Below are 21,979 nucleotides of genomic sequence, written 5' to 3'. Positions count from 1 at the left end.
GGGGACTGATTGGTTATTTTGTTCCATAATATATTATGTGGCATAGTACATTACACTTAAGGCCACAAACCCCGTGTGTGTGGCCACACCCCCTTTTGTGTGACCATGCCCCCTTTTCTGGCGCTGAGTTCACTCTTTACTTTTCCATACCCCAATTCAAAATTTCCTGGCTAGCCCTTCCTCGTAACCCAATGACTCTAAACTCTTAATTATTTTTGTAGCTTGTCTCTGAATCACTTTAATGTTGAAAGATGTATTTTTTTGGAAAGGTGGCCAGAACTGTACACTGTACTCTAGATGAGGCCATAACAACAACATATACAGAGGGAAAATCACACTGTCTTCCCTTGTGTCTATGCCCCATTTTATGAATGCTAATACCATATTGGCCTTTGCTGCTGCTCCATGACATTGAACACTGCTGCTAAATCTACTGTCAATGAGCACCCCAATATATTTTTCCATTTACGCTTCCTCTAGATCAGGCTTGCCTACCCTCCCGGGTCCTTCTCCCAGCCCCCCGGGAAGGTGGGCAAGTCTCCCACATTCTGCTAATTGCCCCCGATCCCCCCTTGCCCGCTGGTGTAATTACCTGAAATCACGGGTCCGCGGAGAGGGGACGGGGCTAAAATGACGCAATGGCTGCATTTTGCGTCATTTAAGCCCTCTCCGCGGCCTGCGAATCACAGAGTTTTCCGGCATGGGGGGGGGGGGGGGTGAAGTGATGTCAGACTTGCTCCCGCCCCCCTGACGTGTTGCCTCTCCGAGCTTCTCCCGGAGAGGTGAAATTAAAAGTTGTCAAGCATGCTCTAGATTGACCCCCATTTAATTTATAGATTGCACACTTTTTTAATGGTCTCAAAATGCATAATTATCTATGGTGAGCTTTGCCTCAAAACTTGCTATTCACATTGCCTCACTGTAAATTGCTTAATTACAAGAAAAGAGCCAATAGAATATACACAAGCAGAATGCACATCATCGGATTAGATGTATCACTCTAATAATAAAATAACCAATGTTGGAGGTAACAAATGACAGATGAAAGAAATTAGCCAATGAGCCAATAGTAATAGAAGTTACAGTCTGTGAAGGTACAGGGATACCGTTTATCTACTGTAATAGGCAAAGCCAGATGACATCATAATGTACTGTTCCCCACATTGACTTTTATCGATAGGGGCGAAAATTATACATTTATTTTTTAATGTACGCAAAGAAAAATTCGAATTACTTGGTTCTTTGTGTATTAGCAAGATTGGAAGTGTAATGAAAACGATCAGCTCTACAATGCATTGTTATTGTGATAGGTATACAGTGGTAATCTGTTCAATGACCACTAGATGGCAAAATAATCTCATCATGCAAATTCTTACAGCAACCACAGAATCAATAGAGAAAAGAAAACTCCATGTAAATCGCTATACTATACTTCACAAATTCCAGCACTAGAAGTTTGAAGAGTTGGGTTAGGGTAAGTGGGGGGTAGTGGTTAGGCTGTGGGGGGTAGTGGTTAGGCTGTGGGGGGTCACTATAAAAGGAGGTTAGGAAGGATAAGGCACAGGCAGAACTACCATTGGTGCAGCAGGTGCATTGCACCAGGGTCCCTAAGGACTAAGGCGCCCACTGCTGCCAACCACTGCTGTGTGGCATATTGTGAACTTGGTTTGGACTAGAGGTGGGAGGCCTAAATTATATTTTTGCACCTGGGACAACCACTCACAAATTCTGTCAATGATTAGGCACTAAGGGGTAGATGAATGAAGCAGTGATAAGGGAGGAGAAGTGGCCCATGGCAACCAATCAGCACTGAACTAACATCTATAATTTGCATATATAAAATTATACAGAGCAGCTGATTGGTTGCCATGGGCCACTCCTCCTCTGGCTCACTTCTTATCACTGCTTCATACATCTACCCCTAAAGCTGGCTATAAACTAGAATGACCTACATATGACCTGATCAATCGCACGATTCGGGCCTGATATCGGTCTAATGTATGGCCACCTTAAGAGTCCTGTTTATTTGGTCCTGCTGTCCAACCTCCTCAAGTAGCACGTGGGGTTTTGGGAGGTCAATCGCACAGGATCACAAGATAGTGATAGTTCATTTAGATGGGTGGCCCCACTGGATGTGATGTGGGTATCCCTATTAGATCCCAGGGGGTGTGCTACCACAGGACAAGTTGCCCTGAAGAAGAACTGCGAAGTGTACGCCGGCCTCCACAGCCGTGCAGACGTTCGCTTAGCCTCCTTCCACTGTCTGACTGTTTGATTTCCAGTCCTTTTAAGGACTCTAATGTTTTTTGTAAACGTGTACTTGTGTTCAACTGTCATACACCTTGCACATTGGCGGTAAACACGGCGACCTGACAACGGTCACCGTGCATATCCCAGCGCACGGGTACACGGGCATCCACACCTGTGGTTCACCCGATCACCCAGCGTATCTCACCTTTATATCAGTACCGCAACATTGATTCCGTCTATACTTATAGTAAAACTGTGTCCACTACTGGCCTGAGTACCTGTAACAGTGTTATATACTCTGATATCACTGCAGGACAAGAGAGCAGAGGTTATTGTCAGTTTGCTTATGTGTGTTACCACAGATTGAATCGTTAAATGCAGCACACACCAGGCGATTTCTGCCGGCTGCTGTAAGGGGAAACACACCCACCTATCACCGTATTGGTCTGCCAATAAGACCTATACGCTACATAGCGAGAACACCAGAATTGCAACCACATCGCAACATTGTATGACACTAGCCCCTCACCCTGCAGATCTCTGTGCCCTGAGTACCTGCAACAGTGTTATATACTCTGATACCCCCGCAGGATAAGAGAATAGAGGTTATTGTCAATTTGTCAATGTGTGTTAGGTGATCCCTACAGATTGAATTGTTAACGCAGCACACACCAGGCGATATCTGCCGGCCGCTATAAGGAGAAACACACCCACCTATCACTGTGTTGGTCTGCCATTAAGACCTATATGCTACATAGTGAGAACACCAGAATTGCAAATTATATTGCAACATTGTATGTACTTTTCCCTATGGGTTTCTCCAGCAACATTCCCCCTGTGTGTCTCTCTCTCCAGCACTATTCCCATATGTTTCCAGGACCATTCCCCCTGTGTGTCTTCAGCACTATTGTCCTGTGTGTTCAATACTTTCCCCTATGTGTTTCTCCAGCATCATTCCCCCTGTGTGTCTCCAAAACCACAACCCTGTGTGTTTCCAACACCATTCCCTCTGTGTGTCTCCTGCAATACACCGTTGCATATCTCCAGCACCACACTCTGTGTTTCTCCAGCGCCATGCCTCCTGTGTGTCTCCAGCGCCATGCCTCCTGTGTGTCTCCAGCGCCATGCCTCCTGTGTGTCTCCAGCGCCATGCCTCCTGTGTGTCTCCAGCACCATGCCTCCTGTGTGTCTCCAGCACCATGCCTCCTGTGTGTCTCCAGCACCATGTCCCCTGATATGCCAGTTTTGCTCAGCATCCAAAACTGGTTCCCTAACAGGCCACTTGGAGGAAGTCTATTGGCATTAATAATTAACTTGTATTTCACATTTCATATTATGCCCTCAATAGGCCCTTGATTTTAGATGGTCCTATAGCATGTGTGTCAAGTATATTTTTTTATGACTGACAGACTAGTGGTAGCCAACCACGGTCCTCGAGAGCTACCAACAGTTCACATTTTCCAGACAACTTAGCTGCTGCAAAGGTGCACTCATTACTAGCTGAAACATTTTCAGAGCCACAGGTGGAGCTAATTACTTCTGTGAGGAGATCTGGAAAACATTAACTGTTGATAGCTCTCGAGGACTGGAGTTGGCTACCCCAGGACTAGACTGTGCTCAATGCCATATATGGGAAAACAAGCACTGTTCCTTTCATCAATAAATAATGGTAAGAATGCAACTATCACCTAAGCAAACTGTGGAAACAATTTATTGTCTGAATAATGATCATGAAAATGCAGCCAATCAGTGTTTAGGATTCCATGCATGAAGTGCCTCACTGTTGTCACTTGTTACTAGCAAGGCTCGGACTGGCCTGGCAGGGAACTGGGGGATTCACCAGTAGGCCCCAGTGTTTAATGACCCACTTTTAGGTAAGTGGGGCCTAGCACAAACCTTTAATGTAGTAGTGGATGACCGGGTCGCTGAATTTTTTTTTCTGAATAGTGCGCAGCTCCCTCCATGGAATCTCCCCTCCCAGTAACACACTCACTGACGTATTTGCAGGTGCCGGGGGGGGGGGGGATGTGTTGCCAATTCTCCAGCCCATAGCGGTGACAGAGCACCCCATGTCCCCACATGACTGGTGTCGCCTCCTCTCTGATGGCCACCTGCAGCCTTGGCACCACAACCAGAGGCAGACTGAGTTAGTCGAGTGTCGAAAAAGCAGCAGTAGCTGCTGTGACAGGTGGCAACTGCGGGCTAGGAGCAAGAAGAGGAGCAGTGCAGGCGGCTGGGTGGCCTGATGTCATGAGGTCCGCTGCGTCATGACGTCACACACACTGCCCCCTTCCCCCTGGTGATAAAGTCTGTGTTCTCCAGTAATCACTTCAACACACAAACATTTGCTTCTTCTTATTTATAAGTAATGTATTTTATTATTTAAAAAAATCAGATGGTTTTAAATAAAAAAAAGGAAAGCATACTGGTGATCTAATCAAGTCCATAATCAACAGCTCCCAGATCGTTCTCAGCGAATAGTTTGAAGAAGGTTACGAGAACATCTGGTTTAGTCAAGGTGGCCTTCACAGCTGGGTCCTGCAGCATGAGTTTATACCAGGCATTGAGGTTTGGTGTCTTCTCCAAATACCTACAGGAAGGAAGGAACCAAAAAATGAGTAACCATTTACATAAAAGGGACCCGTCCCGCATTATCCCAAAAAGTGCTCCAATCAAATAAGTGTTTTTTGTTTTTTTCTACAATCATTGGCATATCTATAATTGGTAAAAGGTGTCAGGTGGATTCAATGGGCTCACGCACTAGACACCCTACACCCATTTAATTATACTCATCTCTCCAACGGTCTGGCGCTGGCTTTGCAGCTGCAAAATTCACTGGGAAGATGGGCACCGCTTGTAATTTGACTGGTGAATGAGTAATAGAGGTTTCCCTGGGATTACGGCACTGGTACCATTTTCCCGAATTCGTATTTCCCCGATGGCATAGTCGGCCATATGCCATCGTATTCGTATTTAACGGCTCTTTGGGCTACCGGCGTAATTACGTTTTATTTTTCTGATGTGTCAGTGTGGTTATTTTGGTTCTGCTATGGAACTAAGAGTCCCAGTGTGCCCAGTAATGTCCCGAATGCTGGGACTTGTGGTTCTCCAAGTCCAAGTATGCTAGGGAGGCTTGCTGGGTTCCACAGCAGGACCCGATAGTGAATTGTTCTTTTTTTTACACTAGGATCAGCTCGGTGCCCACTGCCCTGGGGCCCCGGGCTTAAGCCTGAACAGGGTTAATCCTGGAGGGGGGACCTCTTTATTAGGGGTTAATGCTTCGGCTGGGGGAACCAATAGGGTACTTGTGTATTATCACGGCGCCGACGATGTTGATCTTAGTACATTGCATGCATCGCTTTCTACCGATTTCTAATTGTACAAGCACCCTGTTGGGTGCTTACAATGTTAAATGCACCCCCATTGTCAAAGCCACCCCACTGTCAACGCCAACCCGAAGCGTGGTGAGCGCAGCGAGCCCGCCAGGGGAGTCGGTACGCGTCCTCCGACCTTTTCATACCCCCACTATCCACGTCGGCGTGGAGTTGATTTTAGATAGTGTGGCGAGTGCAGCGGGCCCCGCGAGGGGACGCGGATGACTTTACATGTATTTCGCGTCCCCTCGCGGGGCTCGCTGCGCTTCGGGCTCGTGTTCCGCTATCTAAAATCAACTCCACGCCGACGTGGATAGTTGGTGTATCAAGAGGTCGGAGAACGTGTACCGCCGCCCCTCGCAGGCTCACTGCGCTCGCCATGCTTTGGGTTGGCGTTGATAGTGGGGGTCGCATTGATAATGGGGGGCATTTAACATTCTGGGGGCATTTAACATTGTGTTCATCAGGGTGCTTGTACAATTAAAAATCGCATGCGACCGCATCGCATGCCATTTGCTGGCATGCGATGCGATATTTAATTGTACATTTACCCCTTTTCACCCGAAAATCGCATCGCCTACCCTATTTAGTGGTATGCAATGCGATGCGATGGGCGCCGTGATAATACACAAGTACCACCAATACTGTAGATATGGTTTTCCCCAGCTGGCTGGTTGGGCCAAGTGCTGGTTCCCAGAATACGGGGGACCCCTATTCATTTTTGTTCCCTGAATGTTTAAGACCAGGACCGCCTCTTTGAGCCCGGGGCTGGTTACAGTCGTGGGGGAAGAGGGGGTGTTTAAATACTTATTTAATTATTTTATTTTTTTTAACTGAGGCCTGCACGGATCTGACTGATCCACGCAGTTTGAAGCCAAATACTGTACGCTTGGAAAATGAGGAGTATTTTCCAGGCGTATTTTCGATGCAATTACCGGCCATATATCACATACGGCCAGTTAGTTAATTAGCAATCACCATTCAACTGAATATGATTCCTACTCGTATTCTTTTGATGAAGTATGCATTCGTATTCAGAAATATGAATATGAATGTGCCATGAATACTAATGCCCATATATCGGCCATTGTAATTTCGAAAATACAAATTTACGGCCATGAAGGGGTATGAATGGTTCCGAATAGGCGTATTTGTAGCCCTTTGTATTTTAGTAAATTTCTCCAAATGCCTATAAATGCATATATCATCCTCCAGAGGGAGCCACTCTGTCAGATGGGAACAGACGGGAACGCGCGTGCGCCTCACTCGCTCGCACGTCCCATTGCTGAGAATGGGGCACGCAAGCCCCATTCTGGCGGATGGCGAGGGCGGCACAGGGAGTGCTGGAAGGTGCTCTCCTGAAAGCGGCTCCATCTGTATAACTGATTCACCCCATGTGACATGAGCAAATACAAGTCTGGATATTGTGGTGACACTGTACTGTATGTTATATATTGTATTCTCTTACTCTTTCACACCAAAAACAATGAACCTCTCGAACCAAGGCCAGATCATGTAGTCGGTCATAGACACAGATTTTCCAGTGAAGAAGGGAGTCTTCCTTTTAGCGAACAGCTGAAATAGACATCAGACAGGGAAGTCAGGATAGTGCATAATTCATATAGCAATATCTACATTAGATAATAAAGTGTCAATATTAAACAGTAGGACATGTTATCTAGATTATACTATAAAGTGATTGTTCATAGTGACAAGAGCACACAGCATAGCACGTGACCTACTTACTGTCTCCTACCGATTATCACCTACTCATGGTCACTTACCTATTGCAGGGTTGCCAACCCTCCCGGAATGGCCGGGAGTCTCACGAAAATCGTTCCCCCCCCCCGGAAAGGTGGGCAACCCTCCCGGATTCCGGTGGACACCCCCCCCCCCCCCCGCATGTCCCCGGTAGCATAAGCTATAAAATGCCACGATTCATGCCTTTTTCGGCGGAAGGGACGGGGCTAAATATGCAAATCGGCCCCGCCCACAGAAGTGCTGCTGACATTCTCCTCTCCGGGGTTCTTCCGGAGGGGAGACTGTAAAAGTCGGCAACCCTGACCTATTGTGTATTTTGGCTTCCTGCTATAGCTGTTTTCTGAGTCACTATTACATTTATAGCTATATAAATACATTATAAAAGAAAACAATATTTTAGGAGAGTCAGAGCGGGGAGTCAGGAGGATGAGGAAGTCCTGTGCTCCCATGACAAGTGCAAAGGGCAGGGCCATAGTGGACAATGCTCATCCAATGCCCAGGAGAGAGAGAGTGGGGCAGCCTGCAGTGAGAGGGATGCAAACAGGTCCAGGAAAATCAAAAGGTCAACAAGCAGTATGGGGATCCTGGATGGAAGTGCCGTGATATCGCCAAGTGTAAAACACTAACGGTGCCCATACACGGTACAATTATTGAATACAAATTTGACTAGATCACATCACAACGCATACGGTTTGAAATGCAATAAGATGCAATCTAGTACAAAAAGTGAACATACTTTTTGTCGTGTGCGATGTGCTGTGCACGGGAGCGCGCATCGCACCGGTTAAAATGTACCGTGTATGGCAGGGCTGGGCAATAGTGGCCCTCCAGCTGTTGATGAACTACACATCCCAGGATGCTTTGCATTAGTTTTGCTATGTGGCCATGCTGAAACTGATGCAAGGCATGCTGGTATGTGTAGTTCATCAACATCTGGAGGGCCGTTATTGCCCAGCCCTGGTGGATGGGCACCTTTAATGTTAAGTACTGGCTGAATTCTTATCTGTAAGGTGCTAGTTCCTATTTAAACTGAGCTAGGGAGGGGGGAAATTTACAGCTGAGTCCGCCCCCAGAGTGATCCGCTGCATCTCCTGTGCAGACTCTTCCGGTCGGCAAACAGGACTAACTATGAATGTAGATGTAGTAGGAGGAGTAAGTAGATGCATACCCTCCAACATGACCCATTCCATTAGGTACAAAATGCTCTGTTCCTGGACTTCCCTGCCAGTGACAGTTACAGATGTGAGCCTGCAGCACAGTCCAATATTCAAAAAGGGGAGCCACACCAGCTGCCATCCCAAACATCACTGAGAGTTGATGTGACCCCCCCCCCTCTTTGAATATTGGACTGTGCTGTAGGCTCACATCTGTAACTGTCACTGGCAGGGAAGTCCAGGAACAAAGCATTTTGTACCTAATGGGATGGGTCATGTTGGAGGGTATGCCTATACATAGTATTTACATACTGCAACCTATTGTACGTCATGTGCTGGTGTGGAAGTATAGCACTATAAAGTTGAACTGTTTTAAATTTATAAATAAAACAATAAGTTTAAGCTTAAATAATGTCTGAAATAATATCATTTTCTGCTTTTGATTCACTTGCAACCAAAACACCTTCAGCGGCCATTTTGCTGGTGTGCACTTATGTACTGTAGAAAACAGCAAGAATAAATTCTGACATTCTCCCGGGTACAATAGGTTTTCTTCTAATTTAATTGGGTTTTGAAGGGCTATTAGCACGCATAATACATACGGGACCTTATTCTGGTCCGTGCATAGCAGCTGCTCGTCCGCACGGGGACCGATGTTATGCGTATGCGCAGCAATATTTCTGCACATGTGCATAAGTCAGGTGCGTGCTTCCACGGGAAACAGCCTGTTCGCCGGGTGCATGCACCCAAGATTGCGGGCGGAGGGCGGTGGCAGATAGTCACGCCCATGGGTATTTCATGGGAGTTCCCATGGAAATCGCCCAGGGACATGGGCGCCGGGGGGGGCAGGCAGCTGGTATCACCGAATGTCAGCTGCCGGCCCATTTCCTTCAGAATGTCCATGCAGATCTATGGTTACCTCAGAGTATCCTTAGTTGTGTGTGGGCCTTCCACATCATTCTATGGTCGGCGACCATTGAATGATGTGGCTGTTCCCCCAGAGCCTACGACTGGATGTTTATGTTAAACATCCATTCGCTGCCCATGCATACGAACGCGGTGTGTGGGGGGGGGGGCGTGCGTATAGACATTTGCAGGGCGCCGTCTGGTGGACTCACAAGGCTGCAAATTTGCAGCCTTATGAATCAACCAGAATAACCCTATAGCAGCCTATAGCAGTTTCCCCAGTCTTATAAATGAATCACTCCACAATCTGGAGGCATACATACATATGTGGGCTTAGCCAATATTAATTCAGTAGCTAGTAGCAACCAGAGACACAACAGAGGCAATCTGTAGGCACACTACAACCTTACTAATATTAGTACAGAGCACAAAGTACTATAGCTGTCCACACATCGCCCTTATTCAGATTCAGAGCCAGATTAAGTTCTAAATGGGCCTGGAGCTGAAAATGATCAAGGGCCTATTATGCACAATAATGTGGGGGGCGTGACCAGTGTTCTGGTTGGGTGGTCTGCTCATGGGTGTGTCTTTATTTGTGTAAATGCTTTCAACTAATTATATATGCCTGGAAAAGGCAGGGGGCTGGCATAAGAAAAATGCATGGAGATATATTGGCAGGTGCCCTCCAAAGGTACACCCGCAGGATGCCGATGTCCTCAGATACTTGCGGGGTGAGGCGGCACTCCAGTCATAAAAAAAATACTGAAAGCCGAAACTTGGTAGACAACATTTCAGCACCTTTTATGTGGTCACCTAAAGTTACCACACCGTATACCCCTTATACAAATCATGTAACACAATAGTAACCCCCTTATACTGTACTTGCCTCTTACATATTATGACATATGGAATGAGCCAAAATTCACACCGATTGAGCCAAAATTCACACTATGGCAAACAGATTGAGTCAAAATTCACGTTATGCCACACAGATTAAGGCAAAATTCACATTTTGCCACATGGATTGAGCCAAAATGCACACTATACCAGGCATGTCCAAACAGTGGCCCTCCTGCTGTTGTGAAACTACATGTCCCAGCATGCCTTGACATAGTTTTAGCATTCCCTAATAGCAAAACTGTGGAAATGCATGGTGGGACTTGTAGTTTTACAACAGCTGGAGGGTCATAGTTTGGACATGCCTGCACTATACCAAACAGATTGAGCAAAAATGCACAATATGCTCCATAAACAGGGGCATTTGGCGCGCATTAAAAATTGACACCATAATGCCCATTACATGTTAAGCCACACACCATAATGTCCATTAGGTATTATGCCAAACACCATAATGCCTATCAAAAATGATGCTACATAAGTGTTGCTTACCTACATGTTCATTGCCAGGGGTTCGATGCTCATTGCCAGGGGTTCCATGCTCGTTGCCATGTGGGATTACATGCTCATTGCCAAGGGGGAATACATGCTCGCGGTAACTGGGGGACAGCCACCGCGGGGCAGAAATGACAGCCATTGACAGCAGGGCCAGATTAAAGCAGGGGCAAAAGGGGTCAGTACCCATGGGCCCCCTCTAGCTAGGGGCCCCCTGTGGTTGGCATGTATTTTTAACAAAAACATTATTATTATTTTTTTTAGCTAAAGGTTTGGTGCATGGGAGTGGGGTAGTGCTGCAGCTTCACCTATCTGCCAATGTGACATTGATTAATGGTGCTGAGCATCGGGAGCCAAGGCACACTGATTGCACAAGTGTGCAGTGCATTTCTGGGAGTTGACACAAGTCCCATGACACTTTGCACAAGAAGGCAGAGGCTGAGAGGTTTATGCTGAGCTCTGATTGGTGGAGCTCATTACATGCTTCTCAGGCCTATGGAGGACAGCAGCAGCAGCCTAGTCATGGGAGGGTTTTTAATCAGAGGCACTGACACTGTGAGGTCTCCTACAGTCCTACAGAGTAAGCAGTTACCCATTGACCAAGTTTATACTGTCTTTACTCTGTGTTTTGACAGTATAATATTCTCTCATGCAATTTGTGGCCAATAATGACAAGTGCAAGGGGGTCCCCCTTTCTAAAGTGCCCCGGGCCCCCCGAAGGCTTAATCTGGCACTGATTGACAGCCGGGCAGAGAGCAGGGGGCTGCCCGGCTGTATTCAGAGCACTGCATGTCCCGGCTATTTGAAATAATACCCCTTTCACACCAGAAAATGCAGGGACTTACCCGGGAATATGATCCCAGGATCATGCAAGGACATTCTCGGACTGGCCCCTTTTACACCAGCCTAATCCCTGCATTTTCTGGTGTGAGGGGGAGAGAAAACCACCGCCGCCCCCTTTAAACAAACAGCTATATCTTCGGAACCAACTGACCCATTTAAATGTAGGCTTCGAATGATTTTGGTCCCATGAAACTGGGCCGTTTGGTTCCAGAGAATTCTGACCTCAAACAACATGAACAGCCATGAAATTACATTTAGAAAAAAAAAATTTGGTTTACCCACAATATCTCTAGAACCAATGAACCCATATGGACCAGGTATCAGATTGAAGGCCCAGCGATTTGGGTTCGACTGAGATCAACCTCGAGCTTCTGTAATGCCGGAGTGGGAACTGACAGCCGTTGGAACCGGGTGGAGGTCGGAATTAGCAGGTCCCATGTTATCCTATGGGGACAACGTTCCAGGTTTGCCTGGCGGTATCTCTGGTTCCCGGGGGACTAGCGACACGGGGCTGGGCTCGTTGGAAAGCCCTGACCCTCAGCTACAAAATGGGCCTATTTGGAGAGTGGGCCTGGAGCTGTAGCTCCATCAGGCCCATTGTTAATCCGGCTCTGTTCAGATTTGATTGCAGTACAAATTTGTTTGGGAAATGGGCAAAACCATGTGCACTGCAGGTGGGGCAGATGTAACATGTGCAGAGAGAGTTAAATGTGGGTGGGGTGTGTTGAAACTGAAATCTAAATTGCAGTGTAAAAATAATGCAGCCAGTATTTACCCTGCACAGAAACAAAATAACTCACACAAATGTAACTCTCTCCGCACATGTTACGTAGTGCACATGGTTTTGCCCATTTTCCAAACTAATTTGTACTGCGATCAGATCTGAATAAAGGCCAGTGTGTAAATAATACTATAATACCGCTTTCACACTGCCTAATCGTTTTAAAAACCGGTATTTTGAAACGGTATTTAAAACGGGTCTGAGCCTTCACATTGCAGTAAGTTACCATTTTAACTACCATTCACATCAGTCAACCCGTTGACTGAATTTTCTGAACAAGTTTCAAGGCAGAATGCAGGGGACAGCCTATCACAGGTCTGTAATCTGTTGATTTGACTAAATACCGTTTCAGAGCCATTCTCACTGCATAAAAAACTGCTCTGAAACGTGTAGGACTCTGCTTTTTAAACGTTTTGAAATACCGGTTATCTTTAACTACTAAATGAACTCTGGCGCTTTCCCACTGCAGCCTTAAACGTTCTAAAATGGAAAAAAAAACGGCAATGTACCGTTTAACAAGTGCAGTGTGAAAGGGGTATTAGTAATCCATATAGATAATGGTAAAATGTGGTTACCTCTTCAAGTTTTGTGAATTTCTCCGAAAACTGTGCCTTTAGTTCAGATGTGTCCTCCTTACTGTTCGTTGCAAACAAAATCTTGTACAACAGAGTTATAATCTGTATAAAAACAGGATACTAATTTAGTACTTCGCAATAAGCCTGCCTTACATGTACCATTATATGCTGGGTAATGCTCATGCATGTGCCAAAATAGGTGTGAAAATTGGCAAGCATTTGTATTCATCATAATGACCTGTAATATTTACCTTATATAGGAAATATAATCTTTTTAAGGCATTTTTAGACAATTATTCTGCATATATATCATAGAGATGTTGCCACTCAAAGGGTTAAATACAAAACAGGTTAAACCTACAATATAAAAAAGGACCCCCCTTCCCCCCCCCCCCCCCCCTCAGTTTCTCTATCCCCTGCCTTTGACTCTCAAGTCAACACCCATCTCCTTTATCTTCCCCACTGAATTTTATTTGTATCTTTTTTTCGTGTGTGTGTGTGTGTGTGTGTGTGTGTGTGTTTTGAGAGTTTTTACACCATCTTTTGCTACACCACCTGCAGCAACCACAGATTTCTTCTTGACACCCCTTTTTTTTTATAGCATCTGCCGATATCGGTTATCCACCTTCAGCACCTTTCCCCTTCACAGTCACACCACCAGCTTCTATTACCAATGGAATCACAGCCCCTTTTTGACAGCACACTCCACTAACTTTGATGCATTACTTCTACATTGCGCCTTCACTCCAAGCACGATTCCTCTACACCCTGTATCATAGTGAAAGATTCCTCAACTACCTGTATCATACCCTGCCTTTATTCCAGAACCTCCTGCATACAGTATGTAAACCAAGGTTATTTTAGACCTTTGTTAATAATGTCTCAAGGCTCCATCCATGCCAGTGATCGGTTAAGGTGCCCATACCCAGGTACGACTTGTCTGAGGCACAAGTCGGACCTGTATTCCCCGACCACTCCCCGGGAGGGCTCCATCCGACTTGGCACTTGATGTGTCATTTTTAACATCCGATATATCGCATGATATTTATCGCATGTAAAATTGCTCCCGGGGAGCTCCCAGGATTCGGCACGAAAAGCCGGCGGTCGGGATCCCGGCGTTCAAAATCCTGACACCGGAATCCCAAACGCCGAAATCCCGACAAGGGGGGGGACGTGGATCGGACCCCCTTGCGGGCTCGCTGCGCTCGCCACGCAGCGGGCCCGGTGCCTCGCTACGTTCGGCACACTAATTTATTCTCCCTCCGAGGGTGTCGTGGACACCCACAGGGGGGGGGGGGGGAGAAAGTGTCAGGATTTCGGCGTTCGGGATTCCAGCGCCAGGATTTTGAACGCTGGGATCCCGACCGCCGGGATTTAAACTGCATCCCAGCTCCCATTCGAGGTAAATCGGATAAAATATTTTGCAGGATCTAAAGAGCACCCGTGATGGTCCGCAGATGGTCCGATTCCAATTTATTTGCTGCACAAAAATTAAATCCAGTCATTTGGCAAACCCCTCTGATTTGACCAATTTTCCTCTGATATTCCGGGCCGATCCATCAGAATCAGATAAAAATAGACCAAATCTGACTGTTTATGGGGCCTTTACACAGCTGCACAAGCAGCACCAACAGACTTTTCAGACAGTGCAGTTTCTTTATTGCTTGTGTTAAAACTTAAAATAACACATCCAATAGATGCCCCCCTTCCAAAAAAAAAAAAATGATATTACCATCTATAATCTCACTGAAAATATCATCCTTCTGATGTTACGTACCGAATTTTGTCTCTATAGCTATATTACATGTGAATCTTAATTTTCTAAAATTTCTTGGGCTAAGATTACAAAGAATAGTACATTTACCTGTTGTGTATATGATGTGTATATCTTGTTTGTAATTTTATGAAAACAAAATTGTATTAAAAAAAAATAAAAACCCACATAACTCCCAGTAAGTCTTACCGTGGAGAAAAACTCCAGTAGAATTTTTTCTTGTGCCTTTATATAAGGGTCTGTGGGAGTCAGCTTAGGGCCAGGAAAAGCTTCGTCCAGGTAGTCACAGACAATTGCAGATTCATATATTATTTTACCATCAGAAGTTTCCAGTGAAGGTACCGCACCCAGAGGGCTTTTTTCCAGAAACCATTCCGGTTTGTTCTTTAAATTAATATTCACAATTTCATGCCTAAAATTCAAATAATGTTTTTAAATTTTTTTTGCCCATGTCTAAAATAAAAATAAATTGTTATAGCCAAACCACTTGTTGCATATGTGCTCCCTTCATTCCACCTACAGTATTTGGATTTAAAGGAGTTCCTTTTTATTTTCTAAACCCACTGTGGATCACGTAGCAGTATAATTAAAACAAGCATTTCTGTGATTCGTAGGGCTAAATTTACTAAAGGTCGAATTTGGTCTGTTGGGCATCTTTCCATTGGTTTTGCAATCTGCCCAGTTACTAATAGCCAAACCCACGGAAAACTCGACCAAATGGCCGACTTTAGAACACATTAGTACATCGCCTCTTATTACCATAAAAAATAATTATGCAATTATGCAGATCATCCTACATAACCCTTGAAGTTAACTTTGCTTTAGAAACATTCAAAATTAAAATGTGCATTTGATGTGACCCAGAGCAGGTTTCAAAAGCACGGAACGAGAACAATCTAACATCTATATCAATGGCATATGCAGATAATGGCTTACTTTATTCCCTTGGCACTGAGGACAAGCCTGGCTCTCTGGGCAAAGGGGCAGAATCTCATGCTGTAAATTCGAATGACCCCTTTTGGTACTGGCCCCGGGACATTACTGCCTGAAATAATAAATAGCTTTCATTCAGTATGTACATTACACACATAGCAGAGGTAAGATATAAATCACTATTACTATTATATATGGCCGTTAGAGATTAATATCACATGGATCAAAAGTTACAATTAAGCTTTCACCACTATTCAGTGTGAACCTCTGGAAGATCCTGTCATACATACGGGTGTATCAATAAGTAACTGTAAGAATGAAGACAAAAAAAATTCACACATTTTTTTATTTCTTTTTCAAAATAATCTCCTTTCATGGCAATACACTTTTCCCAACGTCACTGCCATTTCTTTAAACCCTCCAAAAACACGATTTGTCAAACTCACGTAGGCTTCTGTATGGACGGTGGCCTTCTTGTTTGAGTTGAATTTTTTCCCCACGAGCCACGTTTTCAGGTTAGGGAACAGAAAGAAGTCGCAGGGAGCTAAGTCGGGCGAGTACGGTGGATGCGGCAACAATTCATAGCACAATTATGCAATTTGGGCCCAACAATGCGGATGGGGGAGCTGGTGCATTGTCATGGTGTAAACAAAAACCTAACCTATGAATCAATCTAAAATTTGGTATGGCGTGGTTTGATAGATGGTAGTACACGATAGTAATACCAACTTTCCTCAGCAACGCCACCTGTCTTCAAACACAGGTACTTATTGATCCACCCTTGTATGTACTAATATTCCTGGCAGTTACGGCTGCATTCTCAGAATGAGAGCCATGTGATCAAAGCACGGGTATTAGCTGGGGATGATGAAGTGCACCGGGCAGCCATAACTGCTGCAGTAATCAGTATGCCAGTGTACACCACACTGAGGCCAGCTCAGCTTTCACTAAGGGCCAAATGTATCAAGCTTCAAAAAGTGATAAACAACCAGCCAATCAGGTCCTATCTGTCATTTTTCAAACCCAGCCTGTGATATGGGAGTTGGGAGCTGATTGGCTGGCTGGCTGTCTATCACTTTTATCACTTTTTGAAGCTTAAAACATCTGTATTTAGCACAGCAAGAGCTACAAAATGATAGGCGCCAGAGCAAAACACTGAGCAGGTACCCTAATATACTGTATATACAGTAAGTTATCATCATAGTAAATATCAGGACCAAAGGCTTCACAGTAACGGCAACTTTAATTGGGACCATAACGTCTTAAGATCATTATATAGATAAAAACAAAACAACAAAACTTTCTAAATATATATAAATCAGTTTCTGTTTACTAAATAATTATGGATCGGGACTCTAGAAGATTATCATAGAATAACCCCATACTGTACTGTGTAGAGCAGGGGTGGCCAAACCGGTCCTCAAGATCTACCAACAGTTCATGTTTTCCAGACAACCTGTGGATCTACAAGAGGAATTAATGCAGCATGTTTGAAAATGTTACAGTTAGTAATGACTACAGCTGTGTACCAGCTAGGTGGTGTGGGGAATGTGACAGTTAGTAATGACTACAGCTGTGTACCAGCTAGGTGGTGTGGGGAATGTGACAGTTAGTAATGACTACAGCTGTGCAGCAGCTAGGTGATCTGGAAAACGTGGACTTTTGGTAGATCTCGAGGACCGGTTCGGCCACCCCTGGTGTAGACTAGTATGCAATTAAAGTTATTCAGGGATAATAATAAACCATAGGTGATGATACACAAGAAATGCAATATCATTCTGCTTCTCTTCTCCTTACCCAAGCATCTCTCCTCTTTCTAGCAATTATTGCAGTCACACACAAGCTCAGCCCTACAGCACACTTACCCTTCCCCAAACTTCTCTGTGAGCTGGTCATTTCTGGAGACTGCTTCCACCAAGGATCCTGTAATACAGCAGAAGCACAGAGATTACTGGCACATGCTACTAATACACCTCAGCAGTTCTCTGTATACAATCACAGGCCAAGCCTGACATACCAGAGGAGGGGGTGTAAGTAATGTATGCTGAGTAACTGGATTCCCTACAGCTTATATAGATCTGCCTGTATAGGACCAACCCCTCCCAACTAATGATCAACCAGAAACACAGCTTTGCTTGCTATGCATGACTGGCAAACAGATAGTATAGACTGACATGTACTGTAGGTAATAGTATATTATGTCATGGTGATAATATGTTAACCAAGGGCGTAACTTCCATTGTAGGGGTTGCAGCTGCTATGGGGCCCTCTGCTGAGGGGGTCCTATCTTCCCTGTGTAAGTAACATGTGCTATATACTTTTATCACCACTGGTTTGTATATAGGAGCCCTACAAACTTTTGCAATGGAGCCTACAAACATATAGATACACCCCTAACACTATTAAGTCCCCCCCCATACGATAGTCGGACTTGTCTAAAGGACAAGTCAGACCCAATTTTCCTTGAGCTCCCCCCGCAAGCTCCCTGGAGGTGCTCATTTATGATTTGACACTTAATGTGCCATTTTTACATTTAATAAATCGGGAAGCGGTCATCTATTAGAATGAACTTAGGTCTTCAGTCATTAGGTCGACCCCACTAGGTCGACTGGCAGGAAGGTCGACCTGACTTAAGGTCGACATGGGCCAAGGTCGACATGACTTAAGGTCGCATTTGCATAAAGGTCGACATGAGGAAGGTCGACTGGTCATAAGGTCGACATGGGGTTTTTCACTGTTTTTTGAGCCGACATGTGCCGACAGGCGGTATTTCATGCCCTACCATCCACTAGGGCGTGGAGGAGGTTATTAAAGCTGTGGCGAGCGAAGCGAGCCTCCGTGCCCGATGCATTGCGAGCGATGCGAGGCTCCGATTCTCATTGCCAACTGTGTCCATGTCGACTGTGTCGACATCCGGATAAAAAAAACAGTGAAAAACCCACGTCGACCTTATGACCAGTCGACCTTCCTCATGTCGACCTTTATGCAAATTCGACCTTAAGTCATGTCGACCTTGGCCCATGTCGACCTTAAGTCAGGTCGACCTTCCTGCCAGTCGACCTAGTGGGGTCGACCTAATGACTGTAGACCTAAGTTCATTCTGATAGATGTACCGATTCCAATAAATCACATGCGATTTTGTTGCATGTACTTCCAGGGAGCTGCAGGAGGGAGGCAGGAGAATTAAAAAAATGGGTGGCTGCTGCTATTGCTGACCCATTGCTTTGTATAGTTAAAAAAAAAAATATCCTGCTCGCTGCTCGCTGGGGATGCAGTATGGGGGATGGGAGTGTTTCTCCTGTCCGGCGCTTCCTTGCTCTGCAGATAGATGTGTGTCAGCACTGCTGGCACACACCTACGGATCGCACACGATGTGACGGTACATCGCAACGTGCCGGTGACGGGCTGCACATATGACATCATAATGTTTTATCATATTCGCATATGCGCATGTGCAGGCCACGGGGGGTGGGGGGGGCAGGTTGGAGGTGGCCAGGGGGCAGTCACTGAAGGTACCCAAGAGAACACTGGCTTCCGAAGGCGGCAAAGACTGACTTAGATTTGTGAGCACTGTAGAAATCATTTGATGGCAACCATGGAATGATTTTGGTCGCGCATGATAGCCTGCGAATGGATGTATATGCAAATCATCCATTCGAAGTGCGGCAGGGATATTTGCAATATTTTGCATTCGTTTGCCCAGTGAACGGTGTTACAAGGCTCGCTAAGCAGCAAACTAACGCTGCTTAGCTAGCTGACCAGAATGACTTCCTTAGTCCACTGTCTAAGTGTGTGCTGTTGAAGAACCAATACTGGCTATATACTGTATACAGCAGTGGGAAAGTCGAGTAAGCTAAATGGGATATGGTCATTAGGTCGACCCTATGAGGTTCGGCTGTGGGGAGGGAGGGTTTGGTGTAGGCTGTAGGCTGCAGGGATTAGGTGTAGGCTGTAGGCAGCGGTGGTTAGGTGTATTCTGTATGGGTAGGGGTTTGGATGGTTAGAGTTAGGCTGCAGATAATAAGGGTTAGGAGGAAGGAGGGGACAATTCTTACCCTAGAACTGTTGGGTGCATGGCTGTTGGGATGCCTGGATCAGTATTCTGACTGCGGCATTCTCGGTGCTGGGATCCTATATACAACTTATCAGCGTCTCTAAAACTCTACAGAATTATTGTCGGATCTGGCTGGTTGGAACGAAAAAACTGGTAATATCTGAAAGACGTTTTGTCAGTTTTCCAGCATTTTGAAGCACATGTTGTAATTTTATCTGATTTATTACCAGGTTTTTGATCCAACAAGCCAGATTGGACAATAGATTTGTAGATGGCTAGCGTTGTTTCCTCCCTACACACTTCCATGTGCTACATGAGCTGGTCACTTTTCCATCAGATGGTCCCCAGGATATTGTGCAGGCTTGGTGTGATATGTTGGCCATGCACACTGGGGGGTATCGGTACATCTGTCAGAATGAACTTAGGTCTACAGTCATTAGGTCGACCCCATTAGGTCGACTGGCAGGAAGGTCGACCTGATTTAAGGTTGACATGGGCCAAGGTCGACATGACTTAAGGTCGAATTTGTATAAAGGTCGACATGATGAAGGTCGACTGGTCATAAGGTCGACATGGGGTTTTCACTGTTTTTTTTTAGCCGAATGTCGACACAGTCGACATGGACACAGTTGGCAATGAGAATCGGACCCTCGCATCGCTTGCTTCGCTCGCAATGCATCGGGCACGGTGGCACGCTTCGCTCGCCAAAGCTTTAATATCCTCCTCCACGCCCTAGTGGATGTTAGGGCATGAAATACCGTCTGTCGGCACATGTCGGCTCAAAAAACAGTAAAAAAAAACCCATGTCGACCTTATGACCAGTCGACCTTCCTCATGTTGACATTTATGCAAATTCGACCTTAAGTCATGTCGACCTTGGCCCATGTCGACCTTAAGTCAGGTCGACCTTCCTGCCAGTCGACCTAGTGGGGTCGACCTAATGACTGTAGACCTAAGTTCATTCTAATAGATGACCGCTTCCCCACTGGGGGGGTAGATTTATTATGCTCGGTGAAGTGATAAAGTTTCAGTTTTTTTATCACCGGCCAATCAGTTCCTATCTGTCATTTTTCAAACCAAGCCTGTAACTTCACAGGTAGGAGATGATTGGCCAGTGATAAAGACCAGACACTTTATCACTTCACCGAGCTTAATAAATCTGCCCCTGAAGGTGTAATGGTTAGCATTACTGCCTCACAGCACTGAGGTCATGGGTTCCATTCCCACCATGGCTCTGTGCGGAGTTTGTATATTCTCCCCGTACTTGCGAGGGTTTCCTCCATGTACTCCGGTTTCCCCCCACAATCCAAAAATATACTGGTAGGTCAATTGGCTTCCAACAAAAATTAACCCTAGAATGTCTGTGTGTGCATGTGGTATGGAATATAGATTATAAGCTCCACTGGGGCAGGGACTGATGTGAATGTTCAAATACTGTATACTATGTAAAGCGCTGCAGAATATGTGTGCGGTATATAAGAAACTTTTAATAAATACATAAGGCATAGTTAGTTGTAAGGCCAGAATAAAGCCCAAATTCCCGCAGGTTCTCTATAACCAATGGTAGATAATTAACATAGTCTGTCATACCTACCAAGAGGTCATCCGCATATAAAGATATAATATTACTTCTCGGGCCCTCCCTCTCACCCCCACTGCCTAATAACGCCCTTAATTTACACGCAATCGGTTCTATGGCGACCGCGAACAGTAGGGGCGAAAGGGGGCACCCTTGTCGAGTGCCTCTTAAATGCGGGGCTGAATCACATATATATCCTTTAACTGAGATTCTTGCCCATGGGGATTGATATAGCAAGAAAACCCAGTTGATAAACCTAGGGCCAAGCCCGAATGCAGACAGAACATGCCTTAAATAAAGCCATTCCACTGAATAAAAAGCTTTATTTGCATCAAATGATGAAATCGCGACATTTCTGCCCACGGAGTCGGCCAGCTGAAGGTACATAAATACTCTACGCAGGTTGATTGCTGTAGATTTCCCACTCATAAAACCGGTTTGGTCCGAATGAACAATCTTTCTGATCACCCTAATCTGGTTGCCAGAATCTTGGCATAGATCTTAGCGTCTGTCGTGATCAAGGTGATTGGCCTATAGGAATCTACTAGGGAGGGGTCCTTACCACTTTTTGGAATGACAGTAATGATAGTCTCCGTCATTGAT

The 21,979-nt window shown here is 45.4% G+C and overlaps 1 protein-coding gene across 1 annotated transcript; it reads right to left on the bottom strand.

The window, feature by feature from the left end:
* Window positions 1–4,598: 4,598 nt before the first annotated feature.
* Window positions 4,599–17,750, bottom strand: LOC146009181 (glutathione S-transferase omega-1-like). The gene is made up of 6 exons (XM_083149291.1): window positions 17,609–17,750; window positions 15,747–15,855; window positions 15,000–15,222; window positions 13,037–13,138; window positions 7,093–7,199; window positions 4,599–4,840 (listed from the first exon to the last, which is right to left on the bottom strand). The coding sequence occupies exons 1-6, from the start codon at window positions 17,637–17,639 to the stop codon at window positions 4,684–4,686; spliced, it is 729 nt and encodes a 242-aa protein (XP_083005417.1). The 5' UTR covers window positions 17,640–17,750; the 3' UTR covers window positions 4,599–4,683.
* Window positions 17,751–21,979: the final 4,229 nt, after the last annotated feature.

Source organism: Crinia signifera, chromosome 6, assembly GCF_055691185.1.
Source record: "Crinia signifera chromosome 6, ASM5569118v1, whole genome shotgun sequence".
Taxonomy (NCBI): domain Eukaryota; kingdom Metazoa; phylum Chordata; class Amphibia; order Anura; family Myobatrachidae; genus Crinia; species Crinia signifera.
The sequence above is the reverse complement of the archived record's forward strand: the minus strand, read 5'-3'. Positions and strand labels throughout refer to the sequence as shown.

Coding starts and splice junctions, on each gene's coding strand:
- LOC146009181 (XM_083149291.1), bottom strand. CDS start 17,639: ATGACCAGCTCACAGAGAAGTTTGGGGAAGG. Junction 7,200..13,036: donor AATTCACAAAACTTGAAGAG/GTAACCACATTT, acceptor TGTCTATTTCAG/CTGTTCGCTAAAAGGAAGAC. Junction 4,841..7,092: donor ATTGTTTTTGGTGTGAAAGA/GTAAGAGAATAC, acceptor TCCTTCCTGTAG/GTATTTGGAGAAGACACCAA.